This window comes from Chenopodium quinoa, unplaced genomic scaffold, assembly GCF_001683475.1.
Source record: "Chenopodium quinoa cultivar QQ74 unplaced genomic scaffold, ASM168347v1, whole genome shotgun sequence".
Taxonomy (NCBI): domain Eukaryota; kingdom Viridiplantae; phylum Streptophyta; class Magnoliopsida; order Caryophyllales; family Amaranthaceae; genus Chenopodium; species Chenopodium quinoa.
In genome coordinates, this window is record NW_018744895.1 from 2,569,994 (window position 1) to 2,588,471 (window position 18,478).

The 18,478-nt window shown below is 32.2% G+C and overlaps 4 protein-coding genes across 7 annotated transcripts; 2 read left to right on the forward strand and 2 right to left on the reverse strand.

The window, feature by feature from the left end:
- Positions 1 to 881: 881 nt before the first annotated feature.
- On the forward strand, positions 882 to 7,201 carry LOC110706106. The gene is made up of 20 exons (XM_021884018.1): positions 882 to 1,617; positions 2,436 to 2,528; positions 2,640 to 2,702; positions 2,863 to 2,943; positions 3,022 to 3,098; positions 3,176 to 3,229; positions 3,346 to 3,438; positions 3,558 to 3,650; positions 3,777 to 3,995; positions 4,075 to 4,281; positions 4,356 to 4,421; positions 4,556 to 5,310; positions 5,389 to 5,664; positions 5,760 to 5,936; positions 6,027 to 6,399; positions 6,482 to 6,544; positions 6,666 to 6,734; positions 6,820 to 6,879; positions 6,963 to 7,063; positions 7,151 to 7,201. The coding sequence occupies exons 1-20, from the start codon at positions 1,601 to 1,603 to the stop codon at positions 7,199 to 7,201; spliced, it is 2,988 nt and encodes a 995-aa protein (XP_021739710.1). The 5' UTR covers positions 882 to 1,600.
- Positions 7,202 to 7,603: 402 nt separating this feature from the next.
- Positions 7,604 to 9,133, forward strand: LOC110706044. The gene is made up of 6 exons (XM_021883957.1): positions 7,604 to 7,829; positions 7,917 to 8,076; positions 8,179 to 8,307; positions 8,383 to 8,526; positions 8,641 to 8,841; positions 8,941 to 9,133. Exons 1-4 carry the CDS (start codon positions 7,783 to 7,785, stop codon positions 8,512 to 8,514), a joined length of 468 nt encoding a protein of 155 aa, XP_021739649.1. The 5' UTR covers positions 7,604 to 7,782; the 3' UTR covers positions 8,515 to 8,526; positions 8,641 to 8,841; positions 8,941 to 9,133.
- Positions 9,134 to 9,261: 128 nt separating this feature from the next.
- On the reverse strand, positions 9,262 to 12,167 carry LOC110706045 (protein FAR1-RELATED SEQUENCE 9-like). Of its 4 annotated transcripts, XM_021883958.1 has the most exons (6): positions 11,580 to 12,167; positions 10,333 to 11,335; positions 10,164 to 10,253; positions 10,005 to 10,088; positions 9,856 to 9,921; positions 9,262 to 9,767 (listed from the first exon to the last, which is right to left on the reverse strand). In XM_021883958.1, exons 1-6 carry the CDS (start codon positions 12,005 to 12,007, stop codon positions 9,285 to 9,287), a joined length of 2,154 nt encoding a protein of 717 aa, XP_021739650.1. In that variant the 5' UTR covers positions 12,008 to 12,167; the 3' UTR covers positions 9,262 to 9,284. The 4 variants fall into 4 exon arrangements, with proteins under 4 accessions (XP_021739650.1, XP_021739652.1, XP_021739651.1 ...); XM_021883960.1 differs by lacking the exon at positions 10,164 to 10,253; XM_021883959.1 differs by lacking the exon at positions 9,856 to 9,921.
- LOC110706107 (protein FAR1-RELATED SEQUENCE 5-like) lies at positions 12,058 to 13,690 on the reverse strand. Its single transcript, XM_021884020.1, has 2 exons — positions 13,217 to 13,690; positions 12,058 to 12,692 (listed from the first exon to the last, which is right to left on the reverse strand). Exons 1-2 carry the CDS (start codon positions 13,449 to 13,451, stop codon positions 12,058 to 12,060), a joined length of 870 nt encoding a protein of 289 aa, XP_021739712.1. The 5' UTR covers positions 13,452 to 13,690.
- Between the last annotated feature and the right edge of the window lie 4,788 nt (positions 13,691 to 18,478).

An 18,478-nucleotide genomic window follows, 5' to 3' on the forward strand; every position in this document is an offset into this window, starting at 1 on the left:
CATTATTGTCAGCGAAAATATCTAATTAAATTAGCAAAATAGCTCCACGAGAAACGGTATTGAGAAGCTCCAAATTGCCGGGGAGCACATTTGGGCTTTTTGAGAAACAGAAACTTATTCTCTATTTACCCTTGTTTGGCCCTTTTTTTAGCTTCTTAGGTGTAGAAACACTTTTAGAAGCTTGGCCAAAGAGGCACTTACTCACTTCCGTCATTCTTTTTTACTTGACCTAACTTTTTAGGATAACGGTAAAAGGCAAATAATAAAGTGTCATTGTTCGGCACAAGAGTGTTGTTGTACGACACAAATTGTCGGTTTGACAGATTTCACACGTTTTTAAAACTTCCATAACTTTTGATCCGTAATTTGGAATAAGGCATATAATACGAAGTATATCGTTAGAAAGATCTTGAAGTCTACTTTACAATTCCATAAGAATTGAGTCAAATCTTTTGTATATTTTAAGATATGGTTGTTTGAGTGCAAGGCGTCGGTTTTGGGTCGAGCTTAAGTATTTTGCTCATATCTTTTTCATTTTAAATCGGAATTGGGCTTATGATATATCGTTGAAAAGTTTGTTTTACGACCTATTCAACCAAATAGTTGGTATACACTAGACCCTAGTGTAGGTAGCCCAACCTACACTCCCTCTAAACGCAGCGTTTAGAGTTACTACCCACACCCCCTCCACTAACCCACAATAATTACCCACTCCCCACAATAACCACAGTAACTGCATAACTAACTTCCCCTACCCCACATATATATACATAAAAAAAATAAAAAAAAAATCAATTTCAAATCATTCTCTCTCTCTAAACACCATCTTCTTCATTTCTCTAGAGTTTCTCTCTCATCAAACCCAACGAATCGGAACAAATTTCAATTTAAATCACTGAAAAATTGCTTCAAAATACTCCAAAATTGCTTCAAATGTCTGATATTCGAGAAGAAATTAAACAATCACAACAAAAAGAGTAAGTAATTTCGTTAGTTTTGTTCATTTTTTGAGATTGTAGTGCAATTTTATGTGTGAAACCTTAATTTTGTTCATTTTGTTGCGATTGTAGTGCGATTTTGCAAAAAACCACTACAGAGAAGAACATGAAAGAAGAAACTGCAAAATCGGAGCAAAATGTATCTAAAGAGTAAGTAATTTTGTTCATTTTCTTTCGATGACAATTATAGTGCGATTTTATGTGTGAAACCTAATTTTTGTTCAATTTTTTGCAATTGTAGTATGATTTTGGAGAAAAATACTTCACAGACGAGTAATTTGTTGAAAATTTCTGAAGAAATGTATGAACCCTAACTTTTGTAAAACCTAATTTGTTCATATTCTTGCGATGAAAATTATAGAGCGAATTTATTTGTAAAACCTAATTTTTGTTAAAATTTTTTGCGATTGTAGTAATTGTTCTAAGATTTTACTGAAAATAACTAAAACATTAACAATTTATTAAATAAAACAGAGACGATGATGATGATGTACCTCTTCAGTCAAGAGTAGACAAATTGAAAAAAAAACCGCCAAAATGATCCAATTGTAGATCCGGAACTTTTAAAAGATATTGACAAGTCAATTGGTACGGATTTAACAATGTCTCCACTACCAAGGTAATTAGTCATTTACAGAATATATTATGTTCATGTCTAATATGCTAGTTGTATTTGATAAAATTGGTTTTATCTTTGTTTAATATGTTATTTGTATATGATCATATTTGATACTCATAATGTTCATTTATAGATATAGTTATGATCATATATTTATATTTGTTCATATGAGTATTTATTGAGATTTAAAAACAAAAATACATTTCATTGAAACATCATTGTATATGATCATATTTGATACTCATAATGTTCATTTATAGATATAATTATGATCATATATGTATATTTGTTCATTTGAGTAGTCATTGAGATTTAAATAACAAATATACATTTCATTAAATCATCATGCACATATATAAATATGATAATAATCATTTCAGTGATATGCATTCAAACTAATGTCATGTAATTAATTTATAATGTAGTGATGTGCCATTTAGAGTGATACACTTGCTTCAATTTAGAGATGGGAAATCTGAACCATTAACTCTAAAGAAGGTTATAGAACAAAATGAATATGGTAATAGTTATGAAAGATACACTTTAAACAAGTAAGTTTATATGTATAAAATAATTGTTTTTACATTCAATTATTGTACATTGTATATATATACCAAACTTATTAGGTAATTCTTAAAATTTTAGTGAAAAAAAAAAGGTTCGAGTGAAATTTGTTATGTCAAAATCAAGACCACCAGAGACAAATCAAACAATAAGGTATAAAAGCTTTATACAAAATAACTAATTATCTTCTTCATTGAATAAATTAGTTCATACTTTAATATCATATTATATAAAATAATTCTGTTTTTTTTAAGTGAACAAAGTGAGAACATTCCTGCTACTAATGCAACAACTAAGAGTGTGTCTGCTACACATAACACAACTGACAAAGAGAGTAGGGATGAAAGGTATACTAATGATCAATTTTATATAAACAAATGTTCATTTTTATAACAGTATATTTTATGTACAATTTATGTGCATTTTTTATTTAAAGTATTTCTTAATATTGATTTCAGCAAGCAAGAAGAAGTTCAACCAAAAGTGCAAAGCAATCCAGTAAAGAATAGTCTTGGCCAAAAGTAAGAAAACTTAAATGTTCAATTTAGATAGACTATATGTTCATTTGAAAATCAGTACAAAAAAGTTTGCTCATGGCCAATAGTAATATAAGTTATATGTTCATTTTTTTATTTACTAATCAAAATTGTAAATTCAAACATATTTTTAATGAAATATCAGAAAACCCAAAGATGATTCAAGAATAACAACATTAAAGGACAAGATGCAAGAAATACATTTAGACATAGAGAGAAACCCAAAGTATGTTTAAATTTAAATAATTGAATTAATTTAATCAATTAATGAATATATTTCAAAGTTAATATCATACATTTACAGAAAGTACAAAGAATCGACAATCAGAATTATGAGAAATCTCAAAAGAATGGAAAAGGCAAGCAAGGAAATCAGGAAAGGTAAATGATCATATTTATTGAATATTTTTGTTTAATAGTCATAAATATCAATTTTAACAATACTATTACTTTTGAAGGTGAAGCAAAAAAGAAAGAAAAAGGGCCAATAGAAGAGAAAACTGTGGAAAAAGGTAAAAATTTTAAAATGTACATTTTTATTACAAAAAATGTTCATATTGGAAAAGCATAATATTAAATATTCAATAAGATTAAAAAAATTAAATTTTAACTAAATAAATTTTAATAGAAGTACAAGAAGGAAAAAAAGGGACTGAAAAAGAGAAAAGCCCTAAAGACAAAACTGTGGAAGATGTCTTTCCAAAGACAACAAATGTAGAAGGTAAAAATTTATAAATGTACATTTTTATTACATAAAATGTTCATATTGGATCTACATAATATTGAATGTTCAATAAGATTAAAAAAATATATAAATATTAACTAATTAAATTTTCATAGAAGGACAAGAGGGAAAAAAAGAGCCTGAAAAGGAGAAAATCCCTAAAGAGAAAACAGTGGAAGATGAGTCTACAAAGACAACAGATCCGAAAGGTAAATAGTGGAAAATGTACATATTCATTACCTGAAATGTTCATTTATATTGTATATAGTAAACATTTGTCATCCAATTTAATAAATGTTTATTTAATCTTTTATATTTGATCATTTCATATGCAGCACAAATTGCACCTGATTTTGTTCAAATTGAGGATGAAACTTATCTTCTAGATCAAGATGATGATAAAGTTTCCACAAAACTTAGTGAGGAGACAGCTCCATCATCACAAAAAAGTGATCAGTCAACCAAAATGAAAACAAGATACAAAATGGTTGCAAGGAAAAACAAAAACAAAAGCCTTGTTGTTGTGCCAAGTGGTAGAATTACAAGGAGCCAAGGTAATCATAATACTTTTCTGTTACACAATAAATATTACACTTTCAAATATACTAACATAAATTTTTTTAAAAACAATAGATGTTCTGTTAGATGAATCTGAAAAGGGAAGCCTGAAGAAGGATGTTGAACCTGCTAAAGAAACCGCAAAAATAGGACAGAAGAGAAGAATGTCTACAAGGAATTTTCCTATTCAAAAGGAAGCTGATGCACCACCTCCAGCACCTACTCCAATAAAAAAAATGGCAGGTGCTCCTGCTGAATATCCTCCAGACCAAGGCAAAAAGGGTAAATGTTCAATCTTAATGTATAGAATGATCATTTATGATGGTATATCATTAATGTTCAATTTCAATATATAGGTGGGAAAAAGAAAACTCTAGAAGAAGTGAAGAAAACTTCTAAGGTTGCTGGCAAAAGAAAAGCAGGTATATAATGATATATTATAAATGTTCAATTTCTATATATAGAATGATCATTTGAGAAAACAATTTTGTTCATTTTATCATTTGCTTACTGTACATTTTCAATACTTAAACAAAATTATATATTTAATTTTCAGATGTCAGTCCTGCCAAGAGAAATGCTGGAAAGAGAAAAAAAATACAAGAAGTACCATCAGATGAACCCTCTCAAGATCCTACTGATGAAAGTTCTACTGACAGTGATGATGATAGTGAAGAGTCAGTTTATAGAGCAGAAGAAGAGCCTGTCAGTGAGGATGATTATGAGGTGGAGGAAGAGGAGGAAGAGGAAGAAGTAAAGCTAAGGAAGAAACAGGCAAAGAAAGGGAATTCAGTGAAGGCAAAGGTTGAAAAGGAGGAGCAAAAGATGGTACTGTATGATGAAGGAAAGATTGAAGGTAGGAGAAAAAAGAAAATGAAAACTGAAATGGTTCAAGCAATAGAAACTGATGAAGTTGAGGAAATTCAGGAAGATGAATTTGAGGAAGAGAAATCTTCAAAGAGAGGAGGACATGTGAAGTTCATTGCATGGATAAAAAAGATGACACCTACCCAAAAACAACAAATTATTGATATAGGGTTAGGATCACTTCTTGACATTAGTTTACCTCAACTTGATCAAAAGTTCTGTAACTGGTTATTGGGAAGTTTTGAAGAAAATAGCCAGTGTTTTGAACTACCAAAGAATGAAAAAATAGAAATTGAGGTAGAGGATGTTAGGGTAGTTTATGGCTTGCCTACAGGAGAAATTCCAATTGTTGAGCCAAAGTCTGATAAAATTAGTGAGGAGTATGCAGAATTTCTGAAGAAATGGAGAAAATCATGGTCAGGAAAAACTCCATCAGTGAGTCAGGTATGATCAGTTTTAAATGTTCATTTTAAATACATTAAATGATCAAAAGTATAAATGTTTTGTTCATTTTGTTTGCAGATTGTGAATGGATACATAAATGATAAATTCACCAACAACAGACCACCAAGTGAACATTTCATTACTAACTTTTTAGCAGTGGCTGTGAACTGCTTGATGAAATGTGTATCAAACAATCAATGCCATTTCAAATTTCTTTATTCTATGATGGACAAAGAAAACATAAAAAATTTGAACTGGTGTCAGTTTGTATATGACTCACTTATCAAATGTCATGTTGATTGGAGAAAGCAGCAAGGCAAGGGGTTCTACAAAGGCCCTCTTCAATTTCTGATGGTATATTCTTAGATACAAGATGTTTATTTAAATTTAAATAAATGCACTTTTTTTTATTGTTTATGTTCTGTTCCATGTTTTCTTTTTTCTTGTAGTTGTTCTATTTTGATAGAGTTCAGAGGTTAGACAAAAGGCCTCCAAGAACAATTCCTATCATATCTGCATGGAATAGAGACATGGTTCTTGAGAGGTTGAAGATTGAATTAGAATTGGGATTTGGGAGAGGGAAAATTCTACCAAGGATTGCTGCAGAAGTTGAAGAAAGTCCTAAGGTTATAAAATGATCACTTTTGTTAACATAAATGTTCATTTGTATAATCTGAAATGTTCAACTGCATAATTTTTAATATTCATTCATATAGGTTTTTATGGATGATTTTGTTTCCCTGGTAAAAACAACTTGTTCAAACCTGTCAAAGCTTTCTTCAAAATTGGTGAAGGCAAAGGATATCTTCCCTGGAAATGACTTGGTGAAAAAAGTTGATGAAGTTTTAGGAAAGGTGGTAGCTAGGGAACCATCAATTCTAAGCCAAGATGAAGAATTCTTTGGCAGTGAGGATTTCCTAAATGCACTTGCACAAGCTAAGAAGAATCTGATGCAAGGGTCTGAAAAGCAAACAACTGAGAAGCAAATGACTGGGAAGAAATTAACCAAAAAGGGAAAGGAAAAAGAACAAGAATATGACATCAGAAAAGCTTTCAGCTTGGGGTTGACTCCACCTTCTCCAGCCATTGGTAAATTCTAACTAAAAGAGACTATATATCCTAATTTTTATATGAAAAATTCTAAATTTGTGGTCTAAATTGTCATAAACAGAAACAGGGCCCACCTTTTCAACACTTGGTGATATAATTGAACAACCAATAATTTCAACAAATGGTAATATGTTCATATATTTAATAATAATGTACATAAACTTAAGTAGAAATGTTCATTTCTAATTATTATGTGTAAATACTATTAACTTAGTGTATCTCCAAAATGATGATTTATAATACAGCTGGAGAAAAGGATGTGGGTAAAACTTCAGCAGCTTCAGAACAAAGAATTGAAGAATTTTCTAGAACTGGTATAATGTTCAATTAAAAAGTGTAAAATGTTCATTTACAAACAAGAAATATTCATTATTAATTGTATTATTTTGTTAGACGCAGCAACTGGTTCAAAATTTGATGCTGACACTAGGTCAGATAATGAAGGATTGCCTAGAACAGGTATAATGTTCAATTATAAATACTCAAATGTTCATTTACAAAGAAATTATATTATATCTAATTAAATTTTTTCTTAGATGCAGGATCTGGTTCAGTGGTTGATGCTGACCCTAGGTCAGATGGTGGTGAAAAAAGTGATGATCCAAAAAACACAGTTGGAGGTGGAAAACAAAACAAGGAAGATGTTTTTGAAAAAACAAAAAATGATGAAAAAGTGGAGGGGTAAAATCCTGAAGACATGTCTTACTATTAGGGTTATGTAATGGTGTAGGATAAAATATCTAGATGGAACAATTTAACTTATGTTACTATCGTGTTGTAACTTGAAACTGGTGTTTCTCAAACTATTGTATGTGTGAACATTATTTTGTTGAATATGTAATATGAATGTATGGTTTATGTTAAATCAATAGGTTTATGTTAAATCAATATCTTTCATTTTATGAATTGAAAATGATTCAGGGTGTTACATAAGAAGCTTTTATTTTATTAATATGTACTGACATTGTTTCACTTTTCAGTGAAAACAAGAAGATTGTTGCTTCATCCTCAAAAGTCACAAAAAGGTACATTATTTATATTAAGTAAATGTTCAAAAATAATAATGAACATTTTCATATACCTAAATGTACATTTGTGTTATGTAATATGACCAGGAATGATGATAAGAAAAAGTCAATTGCAGAAAAGAAGAAAAAAACTAAAAAGGAAAAGGTTGAAAGGTATAATTTCAAATTTATTTATATACACTCAAATGTTCATTTATGTTCCTCATAATTTTCTTAATTTAACAATATTTTATATTGAACAACAAGACCAAAACGCGAAAAGAAAACAATTCCTCCTGCTTTCCGATCTCCTTACTTGGTCAAGTACAAGGATCTGTTTAAAGATGAGAAAGCCATGAACCAAATTGCAGTAGACTTTGCTCTTGGTGGAAAAGATGAAAGGTAATTACTTACACTAATTAAACTTAAGGTTTAATATCTTTTATAAAAATATGTTCACATTCATATTATTAAATGTTCATAATGCAGTGCACTCTTATACTATGATGGCTTGAATCTCATCAATAGAAATGAAATGAAAACTCTTGGAGATGATGTTGAAGTGACAAATTGTGTCATAGATGGATGGGCAAGGTTTCTTAATCATAAAAAGCCGAGAAACAAGATTTATTTCTCAACAGTGCTTCATGTTAGTCTTTCTTCTTTTTTTATATTATTGATTCTATTTTCCTATGATAAATAATTGCTAAAAATTCATTTAACTTCTATATGTTTGTTTGTATTTCAACAGCACATTATGTGCACAAATAGAGTTTGTCAAGAAGGATCATCAATGAAGACAAGAATTAATGCCTTCATAGAAAGAATTGACAATGAACTGAAGTTGAATAAAATTGACAGCATTGTTGGATATAAACAGGTATTAATTCTTGTTTGATACAAATGTTCAATTACCTTCAATATATTGTCCAATAACATTATATAATTTGTTCAGGTCTTCTTCCCAGTATCAACTTCTCAACATTTTTTTCTGTTGTGCGTCAATCATATAGAAGACAAAATTCATATAATTGACAATAGAAAACTACCAAAAAAGGTATCAGTCCAAGCAAAATATGAAGAATAACCAAAAATGATGGTGAGATAATATGTTCATTTATAGTTGACTACATGATCAATTATATTTTATTAATTGTTCATGTCTTCATCACAATACAAACTTCTAAACAATTTTTACTCTTTTTTCTATCAGTTAAAAGGATTGGCAGAGTACATGAAACACCTTGGATATCAAGATGCAAAAAGAATTGAAGACTACACAGTTGTTTTGGAAAAGATGAAATGGCGTAGCAACAATGACTATACAAACTGTGGAGTTTACATTATGAAGCATATAGAAACCTTCACTGCTGATCCTAATGAGAGCTGGATTTGTGATTTAAAACCAAACAATGTAAGAGTTATAAATGATCAATTATTTAAGATATAATATTCATTTATGAAACAGTAAAGATTGTTTAATTAAAATTTGACAATTCATTTTGTTCAACAGGTGGAACAAATTAGAAATCTAAGGCTCCAATACACAGCAGAACTGATGTTATTTGAAGAAAACACTGAATCAAGAGCAAATAGAAGGAAAGCTAGAAAATTTGCAACTTTGTAGTTTCAAATGTTCATTTACAACTATGTATATGTTCATTTCTTATATATGACTATTTTTTTTTTTTAGAAGTAGACTTATGGATTTTATTTTAATATTATTGTAATTGATATTTCATTTTAATCTTTGAATGAAAGTTTTTTATATAATAGATCGAAAATTCAAAATTACAAAATAGTAATTAAATCAACATTACAAAAAAGTCTAATGTTTATAAAGTTCTGGAATACTAATTATTTATCTTTATTAGCCAAACGTTTAGCTACACTTGTATCAAAAAAGGCTAACAACTTATCATATTTAGAAGAAATCTTTTTAGAACCTAATTGAACATTTCTTGATTGAAGAATTGGAACACGAGCACCTTGATCATTTCTTTGAACTGTGGGAGGAGTAACTTGAACATTCTGAACAGGAAATCCTTGATCATTTATTTGAACCGTAGGAGAAATAACTTGAACATTTGTTGATTGAACATTCCTGGAGTTGGATATGATCATTTCTGGATTGGTGTTTGAACAATTCTGAGTTTGATTTTGAACATTCCTGGGAACAGTAGGTTGAATAACAACAGGAGATTTTGTTGACGCACTAGTATGAATTGGAACTCTTGGATTAATTTGAGAGTAAGTTTTAACACCAGAAGCACCTTTATTTGCACCAAAATTAGAACAAGGTTGAACAGCAGAAACACCTTCAAGATTTAAATCCTTCGCCTTTAAAAAAAATTAAATTGATCATTAATAAACCAGTATATGATCAGTTACAAACACTTATACAAACAAATATGGAAAAAAAAAAAACCTTAGCAATAGATGAAATATCAACATCAATAGATATGATAGATGAAAGAGAGCTTTCACCAGTAGCCTACAAAAAAACCAAAAAAAAATATAAAAAATAAAAAATTAAATAAAAAAAAATTATAATATAGATCATAAATGTTCATATACCTGATCAAAATCATTGGAAATACTATGATTTGATTCCTTAGAACTAGAAGGAATTTCTTCTACAACAGCTGATTTTAAGCCGACCTATATTTTTAAATTATAAAAATCAATATTAATAAAATATAAATAAAATGTTTTTTTTGGCACATTTGAATTTACCTGAGCCCGTTTATTGCTCAAAACAATCAATTCAATGGGATCACTAATAGAATTAGCATAAGTAACAGCACAACCGTTCTCATCAAGTTCCTATTTAAAAAAAAAAAACATAAATGATCATTTACGAAAACTGAAATGATCAATTTGAAAATATGAAATGATCATATACCTGTACAACTGCTTGCCCTATACCCCTTTTGTAAGGAGTGTACAGAGACTTTTTCCTCTTGAAATTACCCTTTGCCTTGTTACACTGCTTCTCCAAGGTACTCTTAGGCCTTACATTCCTCTCACCTTTAGGCCTAGCTTTTGGAGGATTCTTGATCTCAAGATCAACAATTTCAACCTCTTTAACAGGTTCACTAAAGTCAATTACACCTGATACACTCTCAACCTTTTCTTTTAACAGATTGAAATAACACTCAACCTCTGCCCTTGCATTCAAAGAATTCTGACAACTTGTTATCAACTTAACAAACTTTCTGATTGTTTGTGACCTCCAAACACTAGTAGCCACAACATTTGTCCTCAAAGTAGGTTCTTCAATACCATGACTACACATGGCAGCCTTTGTCCATCGTTTCATTATATACTCTTGTGGAATATTACGCACACAATGCAAATGATATACTCGAAGAGAATGAGAACAAAGTAAACCAGTCTCACTAAAGTACATGCATGTGCAACAAATTGCATGTGTTTCCTTATTAAAAACAACTTCATGCTTAATTATATCCTTCCCAGGCCTCCAAAGAAGATATGAATATTCTGGAAAACGCAAACCATTATCAACATGATCATAAGCTGTCCCCCTAATGAACTCCTCTTCAAAAAGAACATAAGCTTGAATAGTGTACAATGATCTTGCATGATCTAATATACCAATATTAGCAAAAGCTAGGTGCCTATTACCCCTCAGAGTATTGTAATCTCTTGCACCTTCCTTACTTCTCCACTCAGAAATGACATCAAGAAAAACATGATAAAAATCACATAAACCTTGAGTCTTATTAAGACGTTGTGAAACTGACTTATTAGTAGTTTCACTACGTTGAGAAGACAATATACCACCAGACCAATACTTCTTAGAATAAGCAGGACACCACATTTCCTTTATTTTATACAAATCACATAACCAATCATCATTTTCACATTTGTATTTATCACACATCCTGTATAACAGAAATGATCATATATTAATTTAAAAATGAACAAAATATAAATTAAAATATGTACATTTGTGTAAAGAATAATGATCATAAACAATATGGACACTAATAATATTATGATAACATACATAACAAAGTAAATTGTATGATCATATGTAAAACACTAAATGTTCATATATATATCACATAATAATCAAATATATCACATAATAAAAATAAAAAATAAATACAAAAAACAATAATTTACCTTTTCCAGAAATATTCAAATTCAGCAGGAGTTTCACAATACTTCAAAAGATATCCAAACAAATCTGTAAAGCCTTCCAAAGCTCTCAATGCTCCAATGTGTTTCTTAGAATTTTGTTCAAGATGCCATACACATAAACGATGATGAACAGTTGAAGGAAAAATGTTTCTTATACCCGCTGCAATCGCTTGTGCTTGATCAGTCATAATTGTAATGGGACTTTTCCTCCCCATTGAGTGCAAAAATGTATCAAACAACCAATCAAAAGACTCGGTGCGCTCATTAAGAATAAAACCCATACCAAACATGACATTGTTACCATGATGGTTCATCCCAACAAATGGAGCACATATCATTCCATATTTATTAGTTCTATAAGTTGTATCAAAAACCAACAAATCTCCAAAGTAATGATAATCTCTCATCATCCTACCATCACGCCAAAAAAAAACTAACTAAAGCACCACTATCATCTTGTTCAAAAATCATAATAAAAATCTGTCTCATCCACATGTCTCTTGGCAAAATATTTAATCAATTGGTTACCATCACATCCTTCAATTTGGGCAGCTTTTTCAGATGACAATGCATTATTATAAGCATCAGAAGCAGTAAAACAAAGATTAGGAGATCCCCCAACCTCCTTCTTTAGAACCCTCAAAGAATCAGTAACTTTGACTCCACTCAATTTCATTGTTGAAATGAAAAGAAGCTGCTCTTTATTCACATCTCTTTGAGACCTTATCAAATGCCTTTTTTCAGGAGGAATCATAGCATGATTATGAACCATTTCATGTCTTGTACATGTATAGACCCCTAAATGATCAATATGAAACTGCACAAAAGCTAAACAACCAGTTCGATGATCCAACTTCTCATAAATCCTTTTATTCTTACACTTATTATCTTTGAATCCCTCATTACAACAAACAAATCTTTTCATCAAAAAAGAATCATCTCTTCTTCTCTTACTCTTCCCAATTCGAATTCCAAAACCTTTCCTAAAAGCATATTCATTATACGCTTCGAAAGCTTCATCTTCAGATTTAAATTCTTTATCCTTTAATTCAGACTGTTCTGCTTCTAAATACATAATATCATCATTTTTTTCCACTGCACAATATACAATTATAAATGATCATAAAGAGTTTCATGAATGAACAATAACAAATAAGTAAAATGTTCAATATCAAAACAGCACATGATCAATTGCAAAAAGAATTTCAGCACATAATATTTTGAACAATATTTTCATTATTTACCACTACACATAATATCGATATAAAAATGTAAAAATAAATGATCAAAAATGACTTTAAGACTGAACATAAACACATTAGTAACAATGAATAAGAAAACATAAACGATTAATTGAAAGTATAATCTACAAAATATACGACAAAAACACACAATTCTAAAACACAGAGAAAACAACAAATGAAACAACAAATGAAGCAACAAAATGTTCATACAAAGTACAACAATCCAAAAACGTTCATCATAATGTAATCAAAGTAGTAAATTCAAAAATCGAAAGTGAATAATAATACATCAATTAAGTTCAAATTAACAGAGCATTATAACAGAACAAATTAGGGATAATTAAAAATTGAAAAATTATGATCACAATTACTCACATTGTTGCACAAACGAATCAACGAAACGAAGTCCAGAAGGAAACACACGCTCGCAATCGCGATCAAAATCAACGCAATCTCCAGATGCAGAATTCGCCATTGATGATCGGTAACAATTAACGAATTCGTTCAAAAAATCAAATGAAGAAGATGAATTAGCGAGAGAAAAATGTAGATCAAAAATGGAGGTTGGTTGATCAATTGAAGAGAGAGAAAAAATAGGGTTTAAAATCATATATATACATAAATTGAATAATAAGAATCAAAGGAAAAAGGAAAAAAGAGGAAGAAAAGAAAAAAAGAAAAAAAGGAAAAAAAAAAAAAAAGGAAAGAATCGCAAAAGGGAACTCAATACCAGCTACAAAACGACGTAGCATAGGGGGGGTGTAGGGAACACACCCTACACTAGGGTGTAGGGTAAAATTTTCATTCAACCAAATAAGATTAAAATCAAAGTTATGGGCCACGAAAATCAAATTTTCTCGGTTTTTAATCAAAGTTATGGGTCACGAAAACCTTTCAAGGCAAACCTCTATCACATAGTTGGTAACCACCACCCAAACAAAGTTGGTCGCAACCACACAGTTGGTCGTTAGCTGATCCTATAGGGTATGTTGGCGGAATTCTCATTTTATAGAAACTTAAAAGGGTTAGTGTGAGCATTAAAAGTGAGAATTCTCAAGGGGTGCATGCCCTTGTTTGAGATACAGAATACTCCTCCTTTCTTTTTATCTTCAATTTAAGCTAATTATTACTTCTTTAGTATAAGCAAAATTCATGGAATAACCTGCTTGATGTCTCTAATGCAATTATTATTCCTTGGTTGGTTGTCGATGATTTAAATGAAGTAACTTGTCAACAAGAAAAATGGTTGGTTGTCGGTGATTTCAAAGAAGTAACCGATGTAGATGTGATATGTTCAAGCAATCCATGGACTCGTGTCGCGTTATTGATCTTTGGTTTAATGGCCCAAAGTTCACATGGTTTAATTATAGGAAGTTCAACCCAATCCACGAAAGACTTGATGGGGTTGTGGTAATCAACAATGGATATCCTTGTTTCCAAATACAAATATTTGGCACCTTCCCCGCACAACTAAAGACCACTGTCAAATTTTGATTCGTTTTGATTCCACCGCTTCACACTCGGGTTCAAACCTCCATGTGATTGTCAAAACCGGACTCTGAAGGTGTGGTGTTAGGGGCTTTGGCATGTGAAGAGTCAATGTTGTACCACATTAAGTAAAATTGCCATCAATGGTCTAGAACTCTATATCCCACTGGATAATTGTCTCACGGATGAGCAAAACATATCCCGTACATGCAATATCCTTTCCAGCCGAAAAAAAAACTTCCACAGGAGTAATTGAATTCGTCGCCCAATTCAGCTCATTAATTCTCAAACTTCAGTGGGAATAATTAAAATTCCTTTCTTAGTTCAGCTCGTCATTTCTTAAAATTCAGCAGGAGTAATCGAAATTCCTCGCACAGTTCAACTCATCATTTCTCAAACTTTAGGGAGAGTAATCGAAATTCCTCGCTTGGTTTAACTCGTCGTTTCTTACACTTTAGGGGGGAGTAATCACGCTTCCAAATAGTTTCCTTAAGTCTTAGAACCGCTCTCGCACTCCTAAGACTTTGGGGGGCTTAGTTGTATAGTGAGGATCTCAACCGAATGACCCGTGAGAAGTACCAATAAGGTTGGGCACTCTAAAGAGCTATCATGAGTCACCTCAAACCACCTCTTGGAGGGCTAGTTGTATGAGATAGCTCATGAGCTATCTCCTGCTCCTAGCTCCACCAAGGATGGTGCATCTCAATACCAAGTACGGCATACTTGAGCCAAACAGCTCATTAAGTCGGCGTCAGCTGACCCACATAGCTCCGACTCAGAAGAAGACAGGATGTTATAGGAAGGTTGGGATTGTCTCTCGGCCCCTTCCAAAATGTATTGCAGATTTGCAGGTATAAGAATGTTAGCCTACGAAATGGACACAGGCGAGGCCAAGTGGATGAATATTTATGACTTGGTGAAGCAACTAGTAGAAATGCGTTATCTGTAGGCGTCGCGTGAAGTGCGCCTACCTTAGCATAATGTGTGAATATGCTTGAAAATCATATGAAGTTGGATTTGACTAATATAATAAGGACAAGGGAAAAAGTGGGGAGCCGCCAACAAATTTTTAAGAAACTTGTAAACAATTCATGAATTTTAACGAAACGGACAAATGCAACCATAATTTGATCCATGAAGGTGACAAGATAAAGTCGTATCTCCTAATCAAAAGAATTACCTAAGTCCTCTAACTAAAGCAGATAGGGAAGTAGGGTCGAATCCACAGGGAAACAAGTCTTTCTATTCCTAATTAATTAATATAATCTAAACTATTAAGTAACCAATTTATTTTTTAGGGGAATTAAACTAAAGGAACTAATTAAATTAAAACGATTAAGATTTATTAGAATAACAATAAAACAAAGCCTAGGGTATAGGTTCACCAATAAATAATATTACAGGGTAAAACATAGTAATCAATCATCAATGCATCAATTAATCAGATCATAAAGGGTTTTCGCTACGTATTACAATAAAAAAAAGAATTAATCTACCGGCATTAACACGCATCTCTCGAATCTTGACTTAACCAATTATAAATTAACCTGCCTATTGAAACTAAGCCTAAACATTAATTCTCATCTCTCGAATCTCGAATCAATATTGCAAAACTCATACAATTAAACCAGGCCTAATCTGATTGCATAGCATTAAATCAATCAATAGGAAATTAACCAAAGCATTAAAAATCAACAATAATAATTCACCCCTTCATATTATTTATGGATCTTCACAACCCTAGAAATAAATCTACTCACACATATTAAAATCTAAACTAAGCAAAGCAAATAAACAAGACATGATTAAGCAAAACAATTAAATTACTGAAAATAAAAAGGGGAAGAAATTGTTACCAAAGTAAACGGAAATAATGAATTGCATAAACCAAAAGTGTAGAGAGAGAACAATAGTAATAATCCAAAGCCTAAAGCTAAATCTAAGAAATTAACTAATGAGAAGAGGTACCCGTATCTAACTTAACAAAACGTATTTATAATTAAGCTCAAAAAAATACTAATTAAAAACAAAGTAAAAAATTGAAATCCTCTTCAGAATCACGCGCCCGGTCGGGAAAAGATTCGCCCGGCCGGGCCCGCCTTTTTGCTTCAGTGGAGTCTCGCTCGCGCTCGGTCGGGCGGAGCTAGGGCGAAGTGTTCTTCTTCTTTGTTCCTCGCCTGGCTGGGCGCGCCTTAGGGCGAGGCCACTACCCGATCGGGCGAGCTCTCGCGCAAGGGATCATCTTTGATTGGGCCATTTTCTTGGCCCAATCTGGATTTCCTCTTTGGGGCCTTTATAGCTCGGTTCAATGCCTCGGTCTCTTCTTTGCCGAGCCCTTAATCACTGATTTGATAACACTAGCCGATCTTGGGCTACGAAAAATGGTCATATATCTCTAATGCTCGTAGTGGCTACCATAAGTCCGGGAAAATGCTCCAATCTGCAATTTCGTTCAAAATAATGACAACTCTACAAAAACACTAGAAAACATATATTAGTAATAAAAATAGCTCCGTAGAGCTCAAATAAGCGCAAATATGACCACAGGACGGGAATAAAAATATATATATAATAGACTCATCAGAAGGTTACACCTCACTCATAATCTATGAGATTACTAACTTTATATGGTCTCAAAACAAAACTAGAAGATCGTAGATAAAGGTACGAAATAGAGTCAAGGAGACAATTTTGCCATATTGCTTGGCCTCTATTTGATTCTTATTGTGACAAATATTAATGGTGATTTAGTTGACATACAAACAATAATCAATTCGCTCCAAACTAATATTACTAAATTGGTTGAATATTAATTAATGCATACATAAATCTAAATATTGTGATCACTTGTCTACAAAATTAAAAGGGAACCTAAGTCAATTGTCCAAATTGCTAGAAAGAATAATGATTGGGAATATTAAAGTGTATAGAATAGACTATTTTTTGTCTGATTTGGTGCCCAAAACCCTAAAAAAGAGCCCGATATTTATAAGCTAGGATGCAGGGAGAAAAAAAAGGCAGAAATTTTCCGCGACAAGTCTAAATTGTTGTGGCACGTCAATTTTGTCATGTCATGGTAAAACTAACGAGGCACGTCAGTTTGGTAGTTTTCACGCGGTTTTAAAAAATTCCATACACTTGATTCATAACTCAAAATAAGGCATCTTTATCATTGGAAAGCTCTAGAATTATATCTTCCAACCCAATTAGATTTAGGTCAAAATAATTTGTAGGCTTTAATATATGGATGAAATAGTGCAAGGACGTCGATTTTGGACCGGGCTTAGTACTTGGCTCATATCTCGTTCGTTTTAAATCATACTTGGGTTTATGATATATCATTGGAAATCTTATTTCAAGGGCTATTCAATCATATAAGAGTTTCATAAAAGTTATGAGGCATGAAAATCAGATTTGTTCGGTAAAAGTGTTTGGGGTTTTCTGATGTCCTGCGGGAGAGTTACAATTCTGAGACTGGAACCGGACGCCTGTACCTGCAAAACAAATGGATGCTCCGGACGATTGGAGATCCGCCTCCGACGGTCAAGTTAGTACTTGATTAAGGAGTAATTAATGCGGAAATAAAAGTAATTGGGTCTCTCTAGGTGAGAGTATTAAATGTGCGTAATCCCCCTTAATGAGGATTAATGGGCATATTTATATGCCTTGGGATGCGTGCCAGTACTAGGTTTAGGTTAAACCTAAGGCTGACTGGGCCTCCCACAAAGATTGGGCCTTGTTGGCCGGTTTTCCCATTTGGAATGGGTGGACACGTGTCACATTGCAATTGGTGCAAGGAGGACGAATCTCTTGATGACACATGGCAGGCTCCTATTGGCCTACATGAAGGACACATGGCGAAACCTGGCTGGCCCACGTGTCGGATGCTGATTGGTGGATAAAAATCCCCTAATCATTTGCCCCTCACAGGTGGCACGTGACTGGTCACGTGTTACCTGTGACAGGTGTCGCACCGTGACAGGCGACGGCCTGCTATAGATGTCACTCGGTGAAAGGCCGAGAGATTCTCCCGCCCAAATTTTGAATTTTGGAAGTGACCCTTCGCCTTCTCACTTCGCCTATATAAGGGTGTGTTGACTTCAGTCATTTTCACACTTGAGAACTTTTTAGAGAGAACATTCGGCCCCC

Bases quoted from the DNA above. Each gene is read 5' to 3' on its own strand.
- LOC110706044 (XM_021883957.1), top strand. From the start codon at position 7,783: ATGAACCAAATTGCAGTAGACTTTGCTCTTGGTGGAAAAGATGAAAG. The intron at 7,830-7,916 runs GTAATTACTTAC...TTCATAATGCAG, and splicing joins CTTGGTGGAAAAGATGAAAG to TGCACTCTTATACTATGATG. The intron at 8,077-8,178 runs GTTAGTCTTTCT...GTATTTCAACAG, and splicing joins ATTTCTCAACAGTGCTTCAT to CACATTATGTGCACAAATAG.
- LOC110706107 (XM_021884020.1), bottom strand. From the start codon at position 13,451: ATGATTTTAAACCCTATTTTTTCTCTCTCTTCAATTGATCAACCAACC. The intron at 12,693-13,216 runs GTGAGTAATTGT...TATATTGTGCAG, and splicing joins TGATTCGTTTGTGCAACAAT to TGGAAAAAAATGATGATATT.
- LOC110706045 (XM_021883958.1), bottom strand. From the start codon at position 12,007: ATGATGAGAGATTATCATTACTTTGGAGATTTGTTGGTTTTTGATACA. The intron at 10,089-10,163 runs GTAAATTCAAAT...TTAAAAATATAG, and splicing joins TGAGCAATAAACGGGCTCAG to GTCGGCTTAAAATCAGCTGT. The intron at 9,768-9,855 runs GTTTTTTTTTTT...TTTTTTTTAAAG, and splicing joins ATATTTCATCTATTGCTAAG to GCGAAGGATTTAAATCTTGA.
- LOC110706106 (XM_021884018.1), top strand. The intron at 5,937-6,026 runs GTTATAAAATGA...TCATTCATATAG, and splicing joins AAGTTGAAGAAAGTCCTAAG to GTTTTTATGGATGATTTTGT. The intron at 6,545-6,665 runs GTAATATGTTCA...TTTATAATACAG, and splicing joins ACCAATAATTTCAACAAATG to CTGGAGAAAAGGATGTGGGT.